At 40.3% G+C, this 26,333-nt stretch overlaps 1 protein-coding gene across 6 annotated transcripts in view; it reads right to left on the reverse strand.

Annotated features, from left to right (window-relative positions):
• Positions 1–26,333, reverse strand: part of TBXAS1 (thromboxane A synthase 1) — a 254,332-nt gene that overhangs the window by 51,595 nt on the left and 176,404 nt on the right. For all 6 annotated transcript variants that reach the window (XM_017804942.1, XM_017804943.1, XM_017804940.1 and 3 more), the window contains one exon: positions 16,147–16,461. In XM_017804942.1, coding sequence (XP_017660431.1) covers positions 16,147–16,461 — 315 coding nt within the window. The remainder of the gene's footprint in view (positions 1–16,146; positions 16,462–26,333) is intronic.

Raw genomic sequence — 26,333 nt, forward strand, 5'->3', positions numbered from 1 at the left:
TGCACCAAGTCTCTGTGTCCTTGCACTGTTCTCCATTTAAGTGCACTGCTAAGTCTCCTCTGATAATAAAAGATTGATTTAAAAGACCATTCCACAACCTAAGCAAACACCGAGTCTGGTTAATGTTACATATCATATCCTCTTGTCATTTACTGCTACTCTGTGTGTTTACTGTGCCTTTCACTCCCCCTCAGTACCAGCCCAAATTTGCAGCAGAGCAGCTGGTCCTCTGGGGTTGCTGGTACAACTGCAAGCCTGAGCCCAGCAACAGAAACCTCTTGATTGATTATAAAAGCACAGCTGGGCTCTCACTTAGGATCTGAACTAAAACAACACCCTCCCAAGGCTTCAGGTCAAGCCTTTGCAGATTTCCTAAATGACAAGCACCTCTATTTCACAAGCTGAACTTTACTTCTCGTAAGATCCAAATTTTAATCAAATTCTCTGCATTCCTATATCAAGGCTCCTACTTCAGTCCAAGAGAGAATATAAAAGTAGGTGGTGTGAACAAAAAAAGAATTAAAAAATTGTTTCCACTCCATTTTTAATTTCTGTAAGAAAAGCTATTATTTAGCATGGGCTACTCTTCTTGTATCAAATTCGGTACACAGCATGAGGAAAACATCCATGTCCTTCCCACTAATATAGGAGGAAAACTAACTTAATGGAGTCTGTTATGTTTTGCTTTGTCTTCCTCTTGTCATTTTTTGTATTACTGGTTTTGCTTTGTGCTCCTTGAAAGCATGATGAGTATTGCTCCTTTCCTTTAAATAACTGGATTGTAAGAATAAAGAGAAGTGTCTTTGGAGCCTGATTCTCAGTTTCATTAATGTCCTTAACAGGCCTTACCACAGTTGCAAGCACTTGTTTATATGTTAACAAGATAATACCAAGGAGTAAGGAGGTGATGACAATCCTGCTGCAGATAAATTGTGAGGTTGATGTACATACACCTTGATGGCCCATTCCCATTACAGGAATGGCAAAAGAGGGCATAAATGTAAACTGAGAATCAGGTTCTGGGTTTGAAGTTACCCTGGATATAGTTTGTAGGATTTATATGTTTAATTAACGCAAAAGGTAGGAGCTTCCACAACCCTATAAAGACAATATGTTAAATGCAGTTTTGCCCAACATTTCTAGAACTACAAAACTTGCAGCAACGGAACAAGAATAATTAAAAAGATTACTAAAGCATTTTGTTTTGCTTGTTCTTCTTGGGATCCTTCATTTTCAAAGTCAAGAAAGACATTTTATGCCATCTAATTAAAACAACTGGGAGGCTTTTTTTTTTTTTTAAAAATTGATACACTAAACAGAATTAATTCAAAGAAGTCCAGTGTCCTTGTTTGTACACAAGATTAGACTGAACAGTAACAAATTCCTAATATTTAAATGTATGGTTTAATGACTTTCATAGACAACGTCTCTTTTTCCACACTGTAGAATGAGAAAGAATGTGCTTTGTAGGGACTACTCAAAACTCTGTTGAAAAGAGTTTGCATTTCTGTACTTGCATAGGGTGATGCATGCACATCCTTTAATTTGTGCAGATCAGTAGACCTGTTGACTTCTGTGGTTCAGATCTCTGATGAAAATCACTGTATTTTCACTGAAATCCATGGGGGAAATACCAGATGATTTTGCAAAGTATTTTTTTGAGGGATGTAAGTTAACCAGAACATGCAAATACTGATCAATGAGTTCTCTATTTCCCATGCCAAAACTTTCAAATTCTCTGTACCTCACACTGAAGAAACAGGACCACTAATATTACAAGACTTGTAGGTACTTTTAGAGGTTAGTATTTATGTAGCATTTAGATGTTATCATATGAAAACTGCTAAAATAACCTAAAATATTTAGAAAAGATATAGTATCTTTGTTCCCACTGTCAAAAGTCTGCTGTGCTGAAGTGGCACCAGGTTACTGAACTGAACAAAAAGAGAATCATTTCCCTCACAGTTACTGTTTGGGTTAAACATTGTTGAGACCTGCAGGTAAAGCAACCACTCCTCTCTCTGGACAAAGATAACAAACAGATAAGCTTCATTACAGAATCAAGTAAGGAGAATTACAGCCCCTGTGCAAAGTTGCAGGCGACTGTTGCAATACAAAATGACGAGCAACGATGGGACCTGTGGGCACAGTGGTTTCTCACCATAGCTCTCTGCACACACCTGTGTGTTCAGGAAAACAGGAAAAGGATCAGAAAAGGAAAAAAAAAAGGAGGAGACAAGGAAGCACCAGGCACCGTCTCAGAAGTATGGCAAACATGGTTTGGTGAGGGACTGCCACCATCCATGCTGCTTAATGGAGCTGTGAGTGCAGGAGCCATGTCCTGCTGCTAAGTTCCTGCTGGGATGGGCATAAAGAGAGCATGCACATTCCTTGTAAATAAGTAGGGTCACTTCAAAGATACTTGGACCTCAGCTCTAAGCCAAACAACCCAAAGGCTCTGAAATTTCAGCTGGCTGCTCAGTTCAGCACAGGTAATCAATGTAAATAGGCAACAAATTATGACACGGCACTAAATCTGACAAATGTTGGCGCCTTTCTCAGTTGACAATGTGGCCACATCCACCTTTCAGTATGGGAGTTCACACGCTCCTTTGGCGAGGGATCAAGCATTCCCAGTTTGAATGCAAATTGTGCATTTTATCTCACATTGAGCTTGCTCAGGCAACAGGCAGTATTTTAGGTAACAACTACTACTTCTTGCTCCTCGTACTTCCACAGGAAACTGCTGGTAGTCAAGACTTTCTTATTACAGAAGGCATCAAACACATACAAAAGTTTTAAAATAACAAGCCATTGGGGGAAATCCCCACAACCTGTGACACTGCCTGAAGACGTGCATGCAACTGGTGTCAAGCTGTGCCACTTAAAACATTTTTGCAGCACCCTCCTAAGACAGCCTGGCAGTGCATATTTGTGAATTTCTCACAGGCAGGGAGTAAAATGCTTTTAAACATCATCTTATTCCCCCCTTGACTTCTCCTCCCAGCAGGGATCTCCGCTGGCTGGTTTCTACCAGGCAGGTAAAGCACTATCACTTTTAAATAACAACTTCTCCCACTACTTGATGTCCTTGTCCTAAAGCCTAGGGAAATGTATCTGAACACTGGGATGCCAGCACTACAAAGCACCCACAGCTCGAAGTCGCATGTGCTGGAGCAGGATGTGACACCCTGGACACCCTGGGGGTCTGGCAGAAAGCCAGCCATGGGGTAACCACATACAGAGACTTTGGTGATGAAATCCAGGGAGTTCGAACATTTTTGGAACACACATCACAAGCAAAGTTGCTTATGAAGATGGACTCTTCAAGAGTGGAGGGCAACAGCACAAAGCTGGGAGAGTGCTGTAATTTGACAAACTGTAAAGAAATAGCTGGACCCTCCTCCGCAGAAAACGAGTGGAAAACCTCACCTTTGGGTGAAGGGACGTTTGTACCGCCTGCAAATCAAGAACTGAAATTCAAGTAACCCCTCACAGCTACTCCCCACCTCTTCCCTGATGCTGAAACAACATCAGAGCTATCTGCTGGTGGTACTTAAATGCTTGTGTTTTTCACATCATAGAGACAGGAGTTTTGGACCCCCTGATTCCTATACTTACATACCTTTGGAAATTAGCATAAACATCTCAGCTGGCTACCAATGTGATTAAGATGTGCCTCCACTTTGCAATTTTTCCTTTGAAACAAAGCAAAGGCTTTCATTTGTTAAGTGAAAATTCCCCAGTGGAAACCCCTCTCTCCTTCCCTCCCATTTCTGACCCCATATTGGGCACTTTAATCTAATTTTGGTTTGAGGTTTTAGAAGCTGAAGGCTGCTTCTGAAGATCACTGAGGGAAAAGAAATCGCTGGGAGGAACACCACACTTTGAACTGAGCGTCCCTGGCACAATGCGTATTGGAAAAAGCAGTGAGAGCATTTCCCAATCAATGTAGCTGTATTTTTCACAACCAGTTAGAAGAAATGGAAACCTATGGTAAATAATGCTGCTTTGTACAACTCCAATTACCCTGAATGATAAATTGCCTAATTATTTCAGCTCTAGAATCTTTCCCAAGTTCTTTATCCTTTTCTTTGTAGTCACTGTCTGCAGAACAAGAGCATTTGACTGTTACTAATTAACAATAGGGAAAGATGCAGGACATTTAGTAAATTCGCTTCCCTTTATATCCATCTTAGAGTTATTTTTCCCCATCGAAGTAAAAAACCCAACTAATAATTTATTTAAAAGCTGCTCTGATGGAAGAAATTTTTCTCCATGACTACTCTATGATATTAGAACAGTCAGCTTTTGTTTTTTACACTCTCCAGAACACCAAGAGATTAAAGACACAGCAAGGTTGGATTAACACCTTGACATTATCTGTAAGGTTCTCTAGTTATCAGGCTATTAAATCTTAATTCCTGACTGCACAAAATCTTCTTCATATTGTATCCTGAGCACAAACAAACTTGATGCATCTTGAAAACAAATTCCAAAAAGCAAGAGCTTTTAAAAGCGTTTTGTTCCAGTTCACAACACAATGACTTTTTGACGGCTTGTTACTTCCTTGTTCCTTCATTTAGAACAACAGCAGCAAGGGTTTGTGGACAATAGCCCAATGTTCAGAACTTTTTCACTTCTCAATTTTCTCCTTCAAATTTAAAGTGTAACTAGGAGTATTGAGAAAGATTATTCAAAATTTCTATTGAACCACAAGGTCAAAATCATCTTAATGTGTTCCATCTTTAGAACTGATAGAGTGTTAAGCATTAAAAAAATTAATAAAACCCCCACAATATTAACAGAAACTTTTCTGAAATTCAATTTTTAAGCTGCATGTGAAAGTAAAATGTTTTACGTAGAAAATAATATTAACATTTCATTAAGTTCTGAAAGTACATTTCATACAGGCGGAAAACACTGAGTCAACAGTACTAAAGAGTGAATTATTCTGCTTGCAAAACACACCTTAATGTGCTATGCCTCCGTGACAGCCAGGAAGGATAATCCCTAGGACTGAGAAAGTAACTAAGTTCTCGGTCTCATAATATCTGAGACCTAAGGATGGTAACAGCTATTAAATTAGTTTTCATTCAAGCATCTATTTATCCACTCAGTGTTGGCTAAAAAACCAGCATTCCAGTCCATACAAGCTATTGGCATTTCTAGCGTAAAAAAATTCTACGCCTCCCCTGATCAAGGCCCCAAATGCCTCTCTCAGTGGCTGCTGCAGTGGTGAAATTCCAATTCTGGCCAGACCACTTACATAGAAAGCATTGTGGAACACTGACCACAACATTCAAAACATGATCAGCTACACTGAGGAACAAGATTTTTTGGTTGCTATAAAGGATTTGATTTTGGAAAAGAGTCATAACCTTTCTTCTGAAAACCAGGCATCAAACTAGTTGTCAATAAGATTACAACCATGGACTTCAGGAGAGCTAACTTCAGCCTCCTCAAGGATCTTCCTGGAAGAATCCTGTGGGAAAAGACCCTGCAGGGAAGAGGGGTTCATTAGAGTTGATTGATATTCAAGGATCACTTCCTCCAGGCTCAAGAATGGTCCATCCCAACGAGGAAGAATTTAGGCAAAGCAGGAGAGACACCTTAATGGATGAAGAAAGAACTCCTGTCATTACTCAAGCATAAGTAGAAAATACAGAGGAGATGGAAGCAGGGTCAGGCCGTTTGGAATGAATATAGAGAGCTTGTCAGAGTAAGTAGAAATGAGGTAAGGAAGGCCAAGGGCCATCTGGAATTAAATCTGGCCAAGGATGTCAAGGACAACAAGAAGGGCTTTTTCAAAAACACATCAATAACAGAAGGAAAACAAAGGCAATGGACAGAAATTGATGCACAGGAAGTTCCACCTGAATATGAGGAAGAACTTCTTTATTGTCCAGGTGATCATGCACTGGAACAGACTGCCCGGAGAGGTTGTGGAGCCTCCCTCACTGGAGATAGTCAAGAACTGTCTGGATGCAATCCTGTGCCATGTGCTCTGGGATGAGTTTGCTTGAGCAAGGAGGTTGGACCGGATGATCCACTGTGGTCCCTTCCAATCTGGCCTATTCTTTGATTCTGTGAATATTAGTGAAAAATTGGTATCATCCAGTTCTCTGAGACAGTAAAATATATTAACTGGTGTTAAATGGAACATTCCTCAGATAGCATGTGCTTCCTACTTTTCTTTGTGTTTTCCTGACTACTCCCTTTGCCCCAGTCCTTCTATCTGGTTAAGTAAGGAAATGTTCACTCCTGTCACTAGAAGACCACTACATTTCTAGAGCAAGGGCACACCCAAAAATACCACTTTTTCTTTCTTTGCATATTAAAAGAGAAGCATAAGATGAAGCAGGATAAACAATACAAAAGCCATCTCGTGCTGATTAAAAGTAACACAAACACATTGTTAGAAATGGAAATTATTTAAATACACATGTGCTGCCAGTGTGGTAAAGAAGGGAAAAAAAAAGAGGGAGGGGAGGTCACAAGAAGTTCATTCTACCAAGAATTGCTTTACATAATCATGAAATGCAAACTAGTTTCCATTCCTTCTGGCACCAGTTCATTCAGCCTTCACTTTGAATGCTTATTGACAAATAAATGGACTGGTTACTTCCTATTAATGCTTCCTAATTTATGTACATACCTGGAGGAAAAATTCCATTTTGACCTCACATTCATACAAGCTCAGATCATTTTTAAACTATGAATATGATGAATACAATTTTAATTTCTTCTTAGTTGCTGCCGGGGATTTGCTGTTTCTTAATAAATTAGGCATGTGTTCTCCTCAGTTCAACTTTTGCACCTTATGCATATAATATGTGCAATTCAGGAGTCTGTGTGAAACTTTCAGATGAAAGACCTTCTTTTCTTCAGCCATGATTCATTCTCTCCCTCCTTTTTCTCATGCAGTCATGCACAAACACGACTTGTTAGTCACTTTTGTTTATAAGTTGTTCCCCTATACTTCTCCTTCTCTTTCTCTGCCCAAAAAAAATCATAGAATGGTTTGAGTTGGTAAGGACCTTAAGGACAAACTAGTTCAAACCCCTTTACCATGGGCAGTGACACCTTCCAGTAGACAAAGTTGCTCAAAGCCCCATCCAACCTGGCTGTGAAGGTTCCCAGGGATGTGGCATCCACAGTTTCTCTGGGCAACCTGTGCCAGTGTCTTACCACCCTCGCAGTAAAGAATCTAATCTAAACCAATCATCTTTTTGTTTAAAGCCATTACCCTTTGTCCTGTCACTACAGGCCCTTGTAGCAGGTCCCATGGAAAGTCCTTATTATGAAAGTGGTATTTGTTTTCACAAATCTTGAGTCACTATTGTCCTGACCAGTTAAAGTGCTACTAAAGTAAGACTTCATCCCTTGGTCTTGAAGGCCTCTCAGAAGCAGACAGTTCAGTGGAGACCTCTGCAGCAGACAAGGATGCGAGGGCTGGACCAACATCTTCACCCTCTGAAGAACATGCCTGTCTGTCTGAGTTTGCAGAGGGATCTCATTCCAAATGGATGCTAACTAACTAAAAAGCTTGAAAACGCTTCTTTGTTTAGCTTAGTATTTAATATTTAATATTCCTCAGGAGACAACTTCCCACCTGACAAATGGGACTGGCTGCTAACGCTGAGACACAGTGTGGGGTCCTGACTCAGATGTCCAAGGCCACCTTCTCTCATTTTTAAGTTCTTTCAAGGGCCAGATGGTTTGGTTTCTCCAAATTTTTTTGCACCTGAGGTTGTGCCTGTGGCTACTGTTCTCTCTTTCTTTGCTAAATAATTATGATTCAGCAGCATATACCTTATGGAAACTTTTGGTGCCTAAATTCCATGAAAAAAATCTATATAATAAATATATATTTATAAATATATACATATATATAATATATATATTAGTATAATACCTTTCTGGACTTGTATTCTATTTCCCATTGAGAAAACTCCTGAGTGCTAGACAGGCTGCCACCGAAAGAACAGGCACTTATACCTATGAAGGCATGCCCATTCCTGAGAAGTCATTCTATGTTCACTTCTTTTCCTGTCATATGTAGTTCTTCTGGCTAGGCTGGTGAGAGTTTGTCCCTCTCAAAGTCGTGGAGGTGGGTGGTGGTGCTATTTATTGTGGGTTGAGCTTATCTCCTTTCTCCCTTCTGCAAGGCTCAACTGCTCAGTGCAAATTTGACCTACCAATTCTACCCGGAATGATGTTCCACCCTGAAAATGATGTTACCTACATGTAGCCAAAAAGTTAATCCTGATATAAATAGTTAGCATTGATTAGACATGATATTGGTTTTAATTTGGTTTGCTCAGTCCCTGGGGGAACCATGTTGATTGTCATATACAGGAGCAGTTTGGATACGAATCCTGAAGAAAACTGTAACCAGTTTCTTATTCAGCAGTGATATTTTTCCTTAAATTAAAAGCAAATATGCTCATTCCTCCAAAAAAGCCTCAGATGAAAGGATGGAGGTGAGGGAGAGAAGGAACAGAAAGAGGGGAAAGATGTATCCTTCCCTTTACTTCATCTTTAAACAGATCTGCCTAATCGCATTTAAAGAGCTACATTATTAACATCTTCACCATTAAATGTTCCATGTCACTAGAAAAATTTATTCTTTAACATGAACCCTGCAGCAGTGATAGTGGGTCAATTATTATGAGGATGGCAAAATACCAGGAAAATTCAGGGGTGAAAATGAGTATCTGTCTAGCATACATTACCTGAGACTCAGTTTTGCTCAAGAATAGCAATAAGGCAGAGTCATTGAGCAACATGTGACATTGCAAGCAAAAGATAAATTAGTCTTCATGGGCAAGAGACTGATAAGCCCGAACAAATGGAAAAATAAAAGTTTTTTTTTCTTTTTATTTCTTTAACTTGGGTGAAAAGGGGTAAATGAACCCTGCAGTGTCAACAATAAGAAGTTCCTTGAAATAAAGGTACATTAATCATCTCAACAACACCACTTCAGGCCACACAGAATCACCAGTTGTCAAAAGGACTTTCCTAGGAATGAAATAAGTTTTTTTCATACTCAGGTTGTGGTTTTGGTAAAGTCAAGGATGGAGTACAATGCAATCTTCAACCTGTACGTACAGAAGTACTAAGAGACTAAGATAAATAACTGATTTCAGACATTGAGTGATTGCATGAATATCTGTAGAAATATAACCTAACAGTACTCAGTCTTGATATCTTTAAAAGCATCTTTTTATTTGTTTACAACAAAACCGATTGCTGACAGCTGACACTTGTGAATTATGTGAGGCTCTGCAACACCTTCTTAAAGAAAAAAGAAATCAAAGAGTGTCATTTCCATCAAGAGAATAAACAGCAACAACACACAATATTGCTTGTGCTTACTGGTTCTGTATGTTTTGTGTGTGCATGTGTATGCATGTGTAACTGCGACTCTCTGCTGTGGACTTTTTTCTGCACACTATTTACAATTCAATCTCCCTTGATAAATGCAAGCCTCCACCGTCAGCAATATTTGCTTAGTGAAGCTTAGTCTCTGTAGTTGCAAGCTTCTGAGAGCACAGAGCCTTGAGATACTGCATGAAAGGCACCAAACTCATGCAAATTGTTGTAGTAATTCCCCAACAGTGACATCTATCTCTCTGACTTTCACCTCTCATTTTTCACTAATGCTCAGAGAAAACTCTCTGTCCTACCAAGGAGACTCTCCACATAGACAGTTTAAAAATCTAAAGTACTCAATCAGGCAGAGAGACACCATAAAAATGGTCCTACCTCTCTCTGCTCTCTAGAAATTTTATGGGAAGGGAAAATTTTAAAATGGTAAAATCTCTTTACAATGACATCTCCACAGTAAGACATCTCCATTAGATTGCAGAGGTATTAGTGAAGGAGCTTTTCAGTGTGAAGAATGGAATCATAAGCCAGTGTAAAGTACTATGGTTCCACTCAAGTCAATGATGGCAATTACCCAAGATGAGCAACTGCCACATCCAGTAACTTTGATAAATTACAGCACCAGAATCATCAGTCATAAAGGAGGTGATTGTGTATAAATCCAGTTGAATTTGGCCCATTCACAAGTGACCATACACAGCAGCTAAAATGGGATTTAGCAGTGTCTTTTCATAAACAAAATTATGGATTGCAATGACTTCATTCAATATTATTGACATGAAAGAATAAAGATGAAACAGTCTGGTCAACATTTTCAATTAAATGTATTGAAAATATTCCTGGGCCCTAGAGTAACAGAAAATCGAGTATTTATAGGAACAGGAAGATTTGTTCCTATTAAAGAAAAAAACTCTACATCACCATTAAAATAGTGAGAAGGTATGACAGGACTTTGAAGTTTCCTAAACTTTATGGCATCTAGCCAGAGGTGAAAATGTTGGTAAGTCATACCAGCACTGAATCATTACGCTAGTACTTTGTGTGGATACAAAATTGGATGGAGCAGAGACATACTGGGTCTTATCCAGCTCTTCATTCCTCTCCACACTGACGTTTCTAAGTAGCATATCAAACAGTGATAAGAGCTGTACACAGCTTTTTAAAAATAGAATGGAAAACACAGTCTTGCAGTCTCCAATGACCATTTTACAGTAATAGCTGCCCTTTCCTCTATTCACTTTTATTTACCACTCCTTACTCCTGTGCTCTGCTTCACCTTTGTCAGGGTTCCTGAAAGTATTCCTAGGCACCAGCAGCAAGGAGCAGTGAGCTGCTACTCTGTCCTTCACTAGACCGGAAGCCTTATGTGTCAGTGCAGCAACACATCTCAGCGTCACTAAGTAGCACTAACTCTTCAATGCAACTTTTTCCTGGATGCTTTAAGTAATGATGGGGTAGAAAACCTCCAAAACTTGTAGTGCCAAGGCTACCCATTTGCTAATGCAAGGCTTGGTTATCCAGTACTGAGAACACGCAGTAAATTATTCCTGAAGCCAAGATTAGAATTCAGGGTGCTCCTTGCTCCAGGCTTTATGCTCTGCACCTTCAAGTATGGATTTCATTATTACAGAGACAGAGCAGTTCATTCTTATACTTCTTTTGCCCTTCTTAGCTGCCTCAAGCATTCTTGATTTCCCTCCCTCAAGAAAATGACCTATCTATTTTGTGCCACAACTCTTTCTGTCTAAAATTATGCAGTCCAGTAAACCAACAACAACAAAAAAATAGTTGATAATTGTGAATGATTCAGGCTTGAGAGTAGGAAGAAGGAAGGGAGAGAGACATGTAAATGCTAAAATGGGAATAGAGGTAAGAAAAAGAGGCCTCACATTAAGGGAATCCCCAGCATGGAAGATGCAGTTTTTCAAGCCCTAAGCACTGTGGCTTAGGACAAAACACACAGAGCAGCTCAGAGCACACAGTGGTGCTCAGAAGTTAAGTGTACATCTGCTCAGAACGAATGTGTGCTGCAGACTTGCTATGCTTTTGCTAAGCACACACACATAAACAAAAATCAATATGCTTTTACAACAAAATAATCGGTCACAAGCACAAGAACTGTTCCTAAATACATGTCTTGTGAAGGGCTCTTTAAAAACTCTGCACAGGGATCATTATTGATTGAAATGCAGAGGGTGAAGACCATGGGTGCATTCCTTCTCACTTGGTAAATATGGATAAAAACATCTCTTTCACAACTGTATAGCCTCTAACAGTTTAGGGATGGTTAGCCACAAACGCTATAAAAATAATCTGGTCTTGAAATAGCAGTCTTTCTTTTTTTCCCCCTGTGCTCCTTTACTAGTATATACCAGGCTTGCTTCTCAACTGATGCTTATCACCATACCTCTACTAATAACAAGCATGTGCCAGTTTACAGCCTCCTGAAGATCTGACCCCTCTTTGCTGTCCTGGAAACAGATCTGTGGTCTCTGCAGAAAGTAATATTATTTTATACAGACACAGATGTAGGCGTCCTGCCCCCACTAGCTCATATTTAACTCTCCTTTCATCCTGTTTATTTTGTCTTCATGGTATCAAACCAAGCTGCACACCCAGCAACGAGCTTGTAGCAAATAGGTGCATCTTATTTTCAGTGGATTGCCCTTCACAGTGCACATACTACACCCTCAAGGGATTTATGAAGAGGATCAGGTCAAAGCCTCTACAATTTGAATTTTTATTTTTGTGTTAGAGGAATTATGCTTAAACTTATTTTTCCCAGTGCAGTTAGAGCAGACACAGGGATTCAGAGGTAGAATGGGAAGATGCAGTGTGTGAATGACAGTAGTCACCCCTCAGTACCTTGTCTCTCTACTTCCCCAGAGACAATAAAAAGCTGTGCACTCTCTTTCCCTACACCCCAGAGACCCAGACAGAGGTGAGGAGGGAAATAACCTGTGTGTCCTGCCCTCTACAATAACCAAAGCTAGAGTCTTCTCCTGCTTGCCAGGCTATGAAATGGGCCAAGTGCCTCTTCTCACTTTAAGGGAAAGAGGTACCATCTCCACACTGAGATATCGGCCAAGAAAGACCTAGAAGGTCCTTTAGCAAACATGTAAGGATTGTCCTGGAGGTAAAAAAAGAGGTGACAACCCATGACTCACTTCAGGCACTGTTTTCTGAGAACACTTGCCTGGAAGTGTCATCTCCACCATGTATTCAGGCAGTGTGGCAGAGAGAGGCAGTGAGATCTCCCAAGGTAGCTCTGAAACAAATTTGGCTGGACACAACACGATCAGCAGGACAACATGATCAGTCAGACCTAACTCTCCTCTGGGCTTCCAACTCCCAGCACATTGCTGGGGCTAGACCGCTTCCAGCACCTAGTCTTGTATTTCTGTACCACGCTGCAGCCACTTGCACCATGCTAGCCCAGGGATCTCTAGCACAGCAGTGCCTCAGCTTTCTCCATTCCCTTTATACTCTCCCATCCTGCTAAGATACCCACTGTGCAAAACAGACAAAAATCACAGCAAACTCAGGGGTATCCTCAACTACAACACCCAGAGCCACCAAAATACTGCTGTACATCCAGATGGACTAACCCTGCTCTCTCTCCTTACTATCACAAGGTCACCATGCTTTGCCTTTTTAGCTGCAGTGCCAAAAAGCTGGAACTGTGCCTGTCATTTAGAGCACCTTTTCTCAGATGGCTCTCACATGTCTTTATAAACTTTGGTAAATGAGTATATAAATCACTCTGTCCACCACCAAAGTACATCCATCTCTGGGATGATACACAGCAGCTGCTGTAAAATCAGACCACAACTCTACACCACAGATTAGGGCAATAAAACATGCTGCATGAGGCAACTGAAATGGTTGAAGGAAGGAAGGGGATGTGGTGGAGAGCATTTTGTAGTTATAATTACCCGAGTATAAATTTGGCTGAAGAGGGTACTGTGTTTAATATTTGCATATCTGAAAATCAAATCAGTCTTCCACCACCTGTCAAAACAATCTGACTGTATCATTCCCCATGTCTTGGCCTTCTAAAGCCCTTCCTTTCTGAAAATTGCAAAGCACCTTGATAAGAGCAAAGCTGATGTGCTGAGTACAAGCAATAACCTAATCAAATTTCTTAGCAACTGACTTGATAACTAACTGTGAGCCTGTAGCTTCTATGTCCTCTCCCTCCCTCTCTCTTGCATGACAACTGAACATAGCATCTATATATACTCAGCTCTAAAATAGCTGCTGCTCCCGTAACTTGCAAACCGTTCACATAGATCTCATCTTCTAGGCTAAAAGTAGTTAATTACAGTCACTAAGGGGACTGAACTGCTGCACTCTTTTCCTTATTCTGGGATGGGCTCCTTGAGTAGTGTATTGCCCCTCTGCCCCCCTGCCAAATCATGAACTGTTTATAAAAGGAAATTTTTTGAAGGATGGGGCTGCACAGATCAGATCTACAAATTTCCTTGTATCAAGGACTGCAGATGTATAGTTATCCTTCTCTCCCTCTTACCCTTGGCCATACAGCAAAATATGCATCATCTAAAGCTAAACCTGAAAATTCATAAAGTACAGGGAAGTTATGTGAAAGATTCTTCCAGTAATTATATGTGATGTGGGACAGCATGGTTTAGGATGAGGACACCAGTTTGGGTTGAGGCACCACACAGACTTTATACAGTGCTAATCTGCAAAAATTATTAGTTTAGTTTGAGTGCCATCTCTCTACACATTACCACAAGCATCCTTATGTCTCCTAGACAGTGCAAAAGCTGAAATTATTAGCAAAATATTCCTAGAGAACCAAGAGAGTCAAGAATTGTGCCTTTTAATTGGATTATAATTGAAATATTAGTAATGGTGAGTGACAGCTCAGACAGACCATAAACAACACAAGTCCCATTTAGTTCTTGAGCCTGGATCAGGAGCAGACTCACATCCGAATCTCTTGCACTGGTTCACACTGCAGTCTCCAAGTACACAGCAAGGGCTCCTTTAACTGGAACTAAACCAGACCAACTGCTAAGAGGAATTTGGTACACAGAATCAGGTTTAGACTAACCCAGAATAAACTCCTGAGGTGCATAGAGTGTGCATCCAACAGTCCTCACTACCAGCCATGCTAGAGGACGAATCTGTCTATGACAGCACACTATTAGTTGACGTGGACATGGCCATATGCATGGACTCCCTACATGAAATATCCATAAACAATCAGACAGTTAATTACTGCTTGTATTCAGCTTTCTATGCACTAACATGGAAAAGGTAACTAACTCAGATCACCATCTACAGACAGACATGAATGACATCACGTACCTATCCTGCTGGATACCTCTCCCAGCAATTTCACTTTGGTTTCTTAGGTTGTCAGCTTTCAGGAATTGGTGAGAAGATGAACCATATTTTCCTTGGGACTGAATAATAAGTGCTTCTGTGTGCAACTCTGCCACCAATACTGCACATACTCCAGGCCAAGTTGCACCTTCCCATCTTTGCAGGTCTTACAGAAGTCAGCTGACCTAACTATACGTGAGGGCACAAACAGGTCTCCCATATGTCAATGAAACAAGAAAATACACTCCAGCTGCAGTGACGTAGAGCTAACAACCTAAGGATACAACCCAAGCCCTACAGTTAGAACATCAACGGTTTCGTGGTGTCGAGTTAGCTCATACCAGTGGCAGGTATGAAGCGTGCACTGAGAAAAAGCTCTGTAGGTCTGACTGCACAACCCTAACCTCCACTGCTGTCACCCATCTGCACCCTCAGAGTAATGACAATCTTAGATGGAAAACCATCATGGTCAGAACCTCAGCGTGCAAGTCAACAGACAACATTTTCTGTGTACACAAACCCTGGTTTTTATGTTTCCATAACCAAAAGGAGGGAAACGGCAGCTTTTGAATGGACACACTGTGCATAGTCGAGAATCTTCTATTTTCAGCATCCAAATCCCACAGCTAAAATCCTGCAAGACAGCCATGCCTGGTGTAATTTTATTCCTGTTAGGATCATGATCCATTATGAAAGCATTTGTGTAAAGAAAAAGACCCTCAATCTGAATTATCATAACCACCAACTTGTGCAGAGAGTGTAGGGTGGAAGAATGGCTGCTGCATGGTCTGCTAATTATACCAAATATGGTCAATGGTTATCCACGAAACATAAATGCCCTTAGCAAATACAGATAGTGAAGGAGAAGCAGTTTGAACACAGTGTAAGAGAATTAAATAATGTGATTTTTTTTTAAGCTTACACATATATTCTGCTGCTAAAAGAAAAAGTTATGAACATTTAAAGCAAAACTTCACAATTTATGGTTTGTAAGAACACTGCTAATTTTCCTACAAGGATGAGTAAATAAAATTGAAAACAAAACCAATAAAAGCATTTGTACAAGAGGAAAAAATAGTAATGTGTAGTTCTAGAGCCTGACAACAGCTGGTCAATTTCGATAATGTAAAATACTTTTAAAAGGTTAAGCTTTCACTATGACACAAAGTTTCTAGGCCATCTCTTGTGTTGCTGTAAAGTGATATAATTTAACAGCTTCCAAAAAAACCTAAACTGTAGAGATTAATTTTTAATTTTTGACTGAAAATATTAATAAAGTGTTAATATATGCATATATGACTGAGACAAATAGGGGTCATGGAGGTGCCACAGTGGCATGATGGCATTCACATTGCCTTGATCCCTGCAGGAAGCTCCACACAAGCACTTCATACTCACGTGTTTTGCAGAGAACTCATCGACTTCCTGAAGCACCTTCTCCTGGCACTCTGGGTTGGTGGCTAGCAAGTATGTGGCAAAGGACAGCGTGCTAGTGGTGGTCTCATACCCAGCAATCAGGAATAGGAAAGCTTGGCCTGCTATCTCATCCTCTGTTAATGTCTTCTGAACCTTTTCAGATGGGGTCCTGCCAGGAAGAGGTGCCTCATTCTGTCTGGAAGCAGCAGATGGGCTGATCACATCAGAACACCCGGCAGCCAGGGAGTCAGCTGAGTCACGGGAGTCAAGCATCCACTGGAGAAAATCACTGCGCCTCTGCAGAACACAGGATGAGAAGAAACATGAATGGGTCACAGAGAAAGACCTTAACCCACAGGGGATGGCAAGAGAGAGCTGCTTCCCATTTGTACCGCACACTTGGCTCCCACAAAATGGCCACCAGTCTTTCAGTGCATGAGAAGGCTTCTACAGATCAGCTGGAAATACTGTAACCAAGAGCCTGTCACTGCTTTCTTCACATAGAGATGAGATTGATCTGCCCCCAATACACAACAGGTACATATTTTCACAGATGATTGCTAATGGTCAGTTCTCTACAGAGCTACTTTCATTCTCAGGGTGAGTTTTTGGCACTTGCTGGAAATCAGGGGATTGACATAGACATTGTACACTCAGCCCCACGGGCACTTGTCACATGGAGGTGGCACAACTCATTCGTGGAGGAGTTGGTCCATCTGCTTGGGTGCACCACCCTCGTTTGTTCATATGGTCCAAAGTATGAAAGTCATCATCTAAATTCAGGGTTGAATCTACAATACTTTCTTACCAGCTTAACCTGACAGGACTAAAAACTGATCTCAGCAAACTGGGACACCTTTTTATGAGCAAGTACAGATATAAACGTAGCTTTATGTTACCAACATAATTTTGGGGGGTTTTACATTTTTTAAAAACATATTTGCAGAACTGTATTACAACAGTAAGTATTCCTCTACCATAAAACCTGTTCGGGTGGTTTGTATTTGCAAAATGCCCACTGAATGATTCTACTGCTATGAAAACTGCTTTCTTTTACACTGGTTTTTGACACAAAACCTCTAATAAACAGACCTATAGACAAGAGTGAGCTGACTCCAAACCAGCCTGGACAGCAAGCTTGATTAGGCTTTGAAATATAACCCAAAAGGTTTGAATTGACTTTTGCGAGTGGGCATAATAGAATTGTGCTGAACCCAAGCCATAAGGCTGTGTGATTGATTTTCAATTCCTCAAATACCAGCAGAATACATGATAGCTCAAGGACTTCAAAGTGACTGCAGTGCCAGAACATGACAACTTGTGCAGTGGGATGGACAAAAGAAGGGACCAAGTCTTTTTTCAAAAGAAAAGAATATGCTGTAAAGCTGCATTTATCTGTTAAAAATAAATCATTGAATGATTTCTTGGATCTGATGATTGAGAGATGAAGTAGAAAAAAGAGCTAGACAAAAGGACGGGCAAACAAGATAAGAGTAAGGAAGAACTAATTAATTATAAATGTCTAAGGGTTTAATCAGATTATTTATTTTTCACATGACATGGGAAAAGAGAGCAGTTAGACAACAAAACAGGAGAAATACTTAGTGTCCTGTGCTTAGTTCTGCTGCCAACAAACTGTTCTGATCGATCTACAGGCAGAGAGGAATGGTTATTTCGGGGTTTGAGTAACACAAGGGATTGGCACACTGCCTCTTTAACACTCCTTCCCTCCACCTCACAGAACCTTTTCATTTTGCATGTGTATATTATGCACCTTGTACCTATGACCATAGTGCAGCTTGCACCCTGGTACACCAAAAAATCAATGTTCCAGGTAGCAGCCAGTGCCAGCCACAGCATGCTGAAGGACTCTACACACTGGCCAGCCAGACTGAATCACCTCCAAGGCATGGCAGATATGCTTTTCCACCAGTAAGCAGAGGCACACAAAGCAACGTTATACACATTGTGCTCAGCAAATGAGCTCCAGCTCTGAAAATACTTCCTTGTCCCTAGACTTAGGCACAATTTCCACCAGCATGATAGGATACCTCTGCTCTATTATATTCCTCTAGATTGGAGGAAACAAGACTTCATGCAGACTTCAGCTGTGAATAGCTAAAAATCTCATTTAACTTTTCCAGGAAGAGCTTTATTCACATCCTGGGAGTCCATATATTGCACAACTCAAGAGTCCAACTCTTTGGCATAGCCTGTGCTTCAGAGATTTCCCTGGAACTCATATTTGCATTAGGCCACTATTAAAATTAAAAAGAAACACCAACAAACACCCTCCACCCAAAAAAAAAAAAAATCAACCAAGAGAGTCCAGATCCCATGTATTCATTAGTGTGTGGATAAACTAGTTCAATGTAGTAATGAACCACATCTGTAGCGATATTCTCTTTTATCTGTAAAGCCAGTCACCATCACCTTAACTACTTTTATAACATAAAAATGTAAAATTACATTCATATTCAGTGGAGTTGTAACACTGTAGCATCCTATAGCTCAAAAGGTATAACATTTGGTATGGTTCTGCAACCATCCTTCTCTAGCTGTGAATTTTCTTGTAAACAAACCCATTGCTCTCTGAGGGTTTGCAGTTCCCAGTCATGAGCTGTTAGCCAAGTCTGGTCTTATATTTAGAGAATACACTCTCTGGAGACCCCATAAGATGTTTCTCCAGCCTTAGACAAAATCAGGTCCTGGCCTTATACAAAGCATGTGGTTATTGCTAAGATAGTAAAGTAATAACCATAATGACTAGAGAATAAAATTTCATTCATGAGAATTTTTGCTGAAAGCAAACTTAATGAATACTAGCACAAGTGAATATTCCCAAGAATGTGCTCTGAAATGCCTCTGTGGCCATTTTGAGGAGCTCTTTTTATTACTCACATAATATATTTGGTTAGGAATTTAAAAGCTTGTCTTGTTGCAGAATCTGTTTTTAAGGTCACCCTGTCGAGAAACAACCAGATACCTTATCTGTGCCATGTAATTTGCTCACAGGTGAGCAGGTGTTGCTAAGAGCAATGGCTTCATAAACAGCCCTTGCAAAAACAACATTCATCTGTAAAAACTACTTGAATAATAGTGGGGAGAAGAAAAGTGCAACATTAGAAAGATGCAAGCTTTTTCCAGGATAATTTTACACAGTGGAAGGAGCGATATGCTAGTAAAGCTTCTCTTCCTTATGCTTCATTCTACTTCACTTTAGGAATCAGTATAGAAAGCAACATAAAAAATCGTCATCAACCCAAGCAAGAGAAGATATTTCCAGGGTTATAACAAGTCATAATGAAACATATTTTTTTCCGCACCATCAGGATGGAAAAATCACTCTAATTCAAAAACCTAACAATAGCAATAGAGGCAAATACTAGTATAAAACCAAATATAATTGGATTGTTAAGTGCTAGAAATGAGGAAAAGATATCTCATGAAAATTCACAGGAGGGGTTTCTCCACTTTGCTTACCAGCAGAATGAAAAAAAAACATTTAAAAAAGAATTTTTTCAGTTTGACAACAGACCAGGCACTGACAGTGTCACTGCACAAAAACATTCTCTGGTCATCACATCCCACTGCTGGCTTCCTTTTTTCCATCAGGGACATTTGTTTGATTTTCCTCACAAAAAGCAGAAGCCCATAATAGCCTCTATCCTGCCCTCTGACACTTGCATAGTTATGTTACAATGGCCTCAGAAACAAGTTCCTGCCAAAAAAGTACGGTGTGCTAACGCGATGGACTCTTCTTTTGCCCTCATACAACACAGAGCCTGTCATTAAGCCAATGATAATTGAATGGAAAGCTATGATTTGAAAAAAAATAGTAATTTGAATGCAGTATGGGACAGGGTGCATGTCTAGCTTGGTGGTGACACAGACATCCCCTGTGAAATATATAATAAGACAAGCCCCGCTTCCAGCTTCCCCAAGATAGACACCTTGCAATATATTTCCTGACACCAGTGTTCTGGGCCGTATCATTTCTCTCATTAGTCTCCTTAAACATCACCTGGCCATGCAGAGAAATCACTCTGCACAGAACCGTAACGAGCGCTGAGCTACGCACTGGAAGAATAGACGTGTGCTGTGCTGGGGAAGGCCAATCCACAGCATCCATCTCCCCTCCTCAAATCACTGCCTTTAAGTTTTGCAGCTGTCAGAAGAAGAGAGATGTATCCCTCACACACGAGATGCATCATGACTTTCCTCACAGGAGGCAAGCGTCCTGGGGGGCGGGGGACATCTCCAGCTCTTTCCATCCTAAACAAGGAACTGTGTTTTCATACCTAAGATTGACATGCCAGCTGACCTTCTGGCAAATTCACCACTGCTTTGGGGGTCCAGGGGGTCCTTGGGTTATGCTTTTGGTAAAGAGATTAAGCCATTCAACTTCTCTGCAAGGTGAAGTCAAAAATTACTTAAGGAAAACTACCTAATATACATCAGTTGGAATTTTTGTTCTTAATGCTGGGATTTCAATTATGTTTTCTTCATACTATGCTCAAATTTTGCACCACTCTGATAGTTTAGCTCCCCATTTGGAGTTCAAGAGAGCCACAAAAAGCAACTTTAAGTTGAATCAAGGAATAAAAATAAATGCCATAATTGGTTGGTATTCTGTAAAGCACTTGCTGTGGTGTAAAAGTCATACAATGAATGCTGTAATATAATACCATTCACAATAAACTGTACAGACCCTCCTAGTCTTTCTCAAATGCTCTGAGGGCAGCTCAAAACAGATAGACTTCAGAATCCGTATCTAACAGGTAGGAAGATCACATCTCACTCATATTATCTCAGCAAACTTGTACACACTGCTATATCAGTGTATATACAGGTATATATCAGTGTATATACAGTGTATACATCAGTGTATATACAAGCTTGATTTGGCAACCACCTTTTTAAGTGAGACAACCTATGTCACCAGGAAGTCATCAGTAAAGCACTGTGGTAGCTACCCAGATCCTTTGGAAAAAGAAGCACAAAATGCTGTCCCACTAAAAGTATTATTTTGCCAACCTTCTTCGAAAGGATCAAATTCAACCTCTCTCTAACACTTGCAGGTTTCCTTTGGTTTCTCAGTGAAATCACAAAAAAAAAAAAAACAGTTTCTGACAATATATCCAATTCCAAAGCATTTCAGAGAGATTGTCCTTTTGCTTTGTGCTTGAACACAAAAGCTTGAAACAACTCGAATGCCTGAGCTGACAGCCCCCAAATTTGTGCGTCTGGAGGTTGAGGACATGGTGGTCTCACAGGTGATGCTCAGCTCTGGAGGGACTGCATGGTTTGGTCATTATTCAGGAGTGGCTGGGAGACTTTTCAGTCTGGCAGATAAAACTCTTTAGTTTGCATTTTTTAACATCAGCTGATGAAACCATTGCAATGCTTTTATTGCAAATGGGTTGAATGTCTGATGGCAGGCATGTTTTACAAAGCAATTTAACATGCATTTAAAAACTGACTAAATTTAAGGCAAAAAATAAAAACTCACTAAGTGCTCACCTGGAAAGTGGAGCATCTTTTGCCATCCTGGTCTGATCTTAATATTTATGTTAAAATCCCAGACTGTAAAGATTTTGTATAACTTTAGACTTTTTCTGATATTTTCATATATTATCATCACTAATCTACCATGCAAGTTTCTGGCAGTAGTTCACAGCTAAGAGGGAGCATTCAGTGACACTGCATTTGACATCAGAAGTTACAGCAATGCCTTTGCTTTCTACTTGAAAGAAAAAAGAAGTGTCCCTTCAATAATGCTGCAAAAAGGCAACATGAAATGCTGACCAGGCCCAGAAGGGGCAGGTATGTCAGCAAATAGATGAAAGCACTCAAAAATAGAAAGTATTAAACATGGTAACAAAACATATCTTCTCTATGTGACCAATGTTCTTTTAAAAAATAAAAATAAAGTCAAGATGAGGCCTGAATTAGAGTATGATATGTATTTTATTGGCTGAGTTTGCCACTAAATCTTCCAAGTGACCAGTATGAATTACTGGTTAAGCACTGACTTGAGATGCTTAAAGCTGCAGTCCTCTTTATGCCTTTAAAGCACAGTTATAACTGGTACAGCTTCTCCATCTGTAAAATTGGGACAACAAACATCAAATCTTATAAAACCCCATGAAGAAAAGCTAATGATGCTCTCAGAAAACCCTTCAAGACCTAGGATGAAAACAGATTTACAAGACTCTAAGAGTTTAAGGCAAAAGCATCATCACAGGGGGAAAAGAGCCCTGGAAGGAACTGAGCAAGTTATCTACTTCATCCCCTTGCCACAAGGCAACATCAGCCAAAACAGCACTGACAGCTGTTTGTCTAACCTGTTCTTAAAAACCCAGCAAACCCTCACTTCCCACAGCCTCCCCAGGCAGTCCACCCCAGCACTGGACCATTTTTCATCACTGGAGAGGTTTCCCCTCCTCCAGTGAGTCACAACAAATATTGTAAATCATTAGATTTCACCCCCAACCTGTGTTTGTATATATTTATCTCTCTCTCTCTCATTCTGTATATATATATACATATATATATATATATATATAAAAAACTTCAGTGGGTCCCGTAGGTCTTTAACAAAGCATGATGATAACAGAAAAATCATAGTGTTGAAAAATACAAAACTATTTTCATGTAGTAGTGCCTCTACCCATAAGTGAGGGAGAAGAGTGTTCAGGTACTGCTGGTTTCCTCCTCAAAAGTTTTGCACTTTTCTGACCTTCAAAATGCGAAGTTTAAAAGCATTAATAATCTACAGAAGCATGGGTAAGCCTAATTCAACCTGAAAATAATGCTGTGGGCAATTCTTAAAACCAAGGTTTTGTTAGCAACCCATCTCCCTTCAGTTTAAACTGCTGCAAGTGGCACTAGAGCACTCACATCTTGAAAGACAGCAGTCTCCTTCTCCACATGTTCCCACACAGAGCAGGGATGAAAAGAAATTTGAATTTCAGATTTAATTGTTAGTGAATGAAGAGGGAGCAAAGAACTGTTTCTGGTTGAGGCAATCTTAATATAAGTCTTTACAACTCTTCTAGAAGGAAACTGGTTTTAAGATCCTAGTCAGAGGCCTGACTTGGCTGAAGTGATCTGTAGGATGAAGAAATACTACAGTTATGGGTGAGAGAAAATACGACACACATCTATTTGATTGTTTCATTAACTATATGGGCCCACAGAGAAACCCATGGCTTTCCTAGAGAGCTGGAAACCCTTCCAGCAGTTCTTCAGTGTACAATCGAGGGATTGCTCACAGCCTTATCCATTTACACCCCTAACCAACTGGCCCATCTCTGACTCTGGGAAGTTTCTTTCCAATACCAGGCTGAGCAGAATGAGCTGAGTGTCTAAGAGAAGTGCTAAGTTTTTCTCCACGAAATTCACTCTGATCGCAAACAAATGTCATACACTTTGTGGCTGCTGCTTGGCACCTCTGCCATGTTGGCCTGGCAGCCTCAGCCCAGGGCACAGCACAGCATTACAACCAGCACAACTCCCTCCATTGCATGCACACAAGGGGAAGGCTCAGAAAACAGCCCAAAATTCAATGGCTAGAGAGTGTTGTTATCCAGTGTTCTCAGTTCCCATCGTGGTGAGCAAGAGACACTGGTAGCAAATATCAGTGGACAGCAACCTCCTAATTCTGTATTTGCAAAACATTTAGGATAACACCACTCTGATAATGACTCCTGGCATTATCACAGTACAAACAATAAATATTGGATTTGAGTGTGCGGTAGCTGAGCTTCTCCTGCCCCACACGTGTTTTGCAGCTTGAAGGTGGAGAAGTGAGCTTATCAGAATACACAGTGGGAAAACAGAGCAAGAGAAGAACTAACTGAGTGATGGGGTAAAAGAATAGTTTGTGCCAGGCCCCCTCATGTATGCCAGGGTGTGGAACAGGCACAGATTCCCAAGTCAGCAATGAGCTGACCATCCTACTTCACACTGTGTGCATGCGTTGTCTCCCAAAGCTTATCTGGCCTCCCAGCAAACACTCTGACACTCCTCCCCTCTGTTATTTGCACAAGGAAGGGAGGATACAGGAAGGGAGTGTTTTAGGCTAAGTATCTGACACCCAGAAGCTTGACCCTCTGCTGACTTAAATTGCTGACTAAAGGCTGCTGTTGCAGGCAGCCCTCTGTTCCTTTTCTATTTGCCACAGATTATAATTGTATTTGCTTAAATTTAATTCCTGAATAATAATAATTTCTTGTTTTAGCAGTTGCCTGACGTTCAAGAAAATGCACAGGAATGACATTATTGCTTCCTTATCCTTTGTTCTTCCTGCCACATTTGCTCCTCTTAACATACTTGCAAAGCCCCACCACTCACTTCGAAGAGCCATCAGGATGTTTCCGGGCCATTCTGGGAATTTACTGTTCACATCCTGCCCTCTCTTATCTCTCCCCAGGGTTTGTTCAAGATCCTCTCTTTCTGCATTACAGGATATATAGATTGCATATGCTTAGAGGGAAAGAGCACCTCATTATTTGGCTTTGTGATGCCATTAAGTCATTTCAGGTAACAAAAAAAAATAATTTTTTTTTAACTAAACAAATCATGGTTGTGAGACTGATATAAATGTGCTGTTACCAGAAAAAAACCCCAAAGGTACAGGTAATGTTATTTGCACTCTTTATTAACAAAATGGAAAAAAACATTTGTCTTTATCACTTCTCCGAGCAACTGCTCTCCACTTCTAGCAGGCAATCCTACTGCTGGCTTATCCATTCATGATCACACCTGCACCCTTCATTAAGATTTATCCTGGATCTTCACCTATATTAAGCTGGATTTACCTAAAGTACCTAAATGACACCTATATCTGACTCTCATGACTTGTGTGCATGAAGGGACAAAGGTTTCTACAGGTTCCTAACACAGTAGGTGAAAGCAGAATTGGGAAGGAAAGGATTATTTTTAGCTACTGGTGACCAACAACAAACTGTGTTATCCTCTGCAGTTTCATGGATGCTCAGTTCAGTTATGGGTTTTATCCAATAGATGGCTCCTCGGTAGCAGGAAGGATTCTCCCCTTGCTCTCTTTTCCTTCACAGAGTTTCAATATGACTTTCTAATATTTACACAGCTATTATCTTGCAAATATAGGCATTTTGTGCATGCTGATAAACACACAGAAGAAGCATGTGTGTGTGAATTAAAGAACAAAAGAAAAAGTAGATGGCATTTTATATCCTTCATGCCACTTTGTCCTCTGCCAGTACGGGGATGCATGAAAAATGACAGCCAGGCAGCCCTGTGGCCTGGAATGCTTCCTAAAAACAAACTAAAACCAAAAATACAACCACAGAAACACACGAATATTAACAGCATGCCAAGTATGAGCTGCCTTTCTCCCCAAAAATATGAGGACATCTCCTGCATCTTACATATCCCTGACTGAGCAATACTTAAGGAACTTACAGGCATCATTACTCCTCTGTCAATAAAAGATTTTTCAAAAGAAAAAAATAAAGTCCTATGTGTAATTATCAATATGATGGACCAGAAGAGCTCTGTGTAATTGACAGGGTGCAAGTTAACATCATCATGACTAATCTGAGACGGTGAAAGTGAATAAATTTTTGTTGATATACAGAAAAACATAATCAGAATAATAATAGCAAGCCCCTAAGACATTCAGAAAAATCATATTTATCCCATGTAGGCACTTGCAACTTCTCTGAATGAGAAGAACAGTTCCCAGTAATTTCTGTCCTGAGATCTATCTTGCACCTCACTCAGATCTTGTCAAAATCTTGTCAACACCTGGCAGTAATCCCATTTTGGAGACTGTGACCCTCTGGTCAGACCACACGATTAAGTGAAAACAGAACACCCACAATAAATAATAAATCTCATAGAAGCCAGGCCATGGCTCTTTAAATTCCTATGACTTAACACTTCAGTGGGGCACAACTATAAGTCCACTACACCTGCTGTTAGCATCTAAAATAAAAACATTCCTAATAACAACCTTTATCCTTGAAATATTAAGCTGCTTTAAAAAGTGGGAAAAAGGTACCATTTTACTACAAATATACATATAAATATGTAGCATCATAATATTAGCACAATTACAGCCATAATAACTGTCAAGAAAAAAATAACTGCTTAGTCCCTATTCAAAGCTGAGCACAATC

The sequence above is a fragment of the Lepidothrix coronata genome, unplaced genomic scaffold (assembly GCF_001604755.1).
Source record: "Lepidothrix coronata isolate B3197 unplaced genomic scaffold, Lepidothrix_coronata-1.0 Scaffold10, whole genome shotgun sequence".
In the NCBI taxonomy this organism is placed as follows: domain Eukaryota; kingdom Metazoa; phylum Chordata; class Aves; order Passeriformes; family Pipridae; genus Lepidothrix; species Lepidothrix coronata.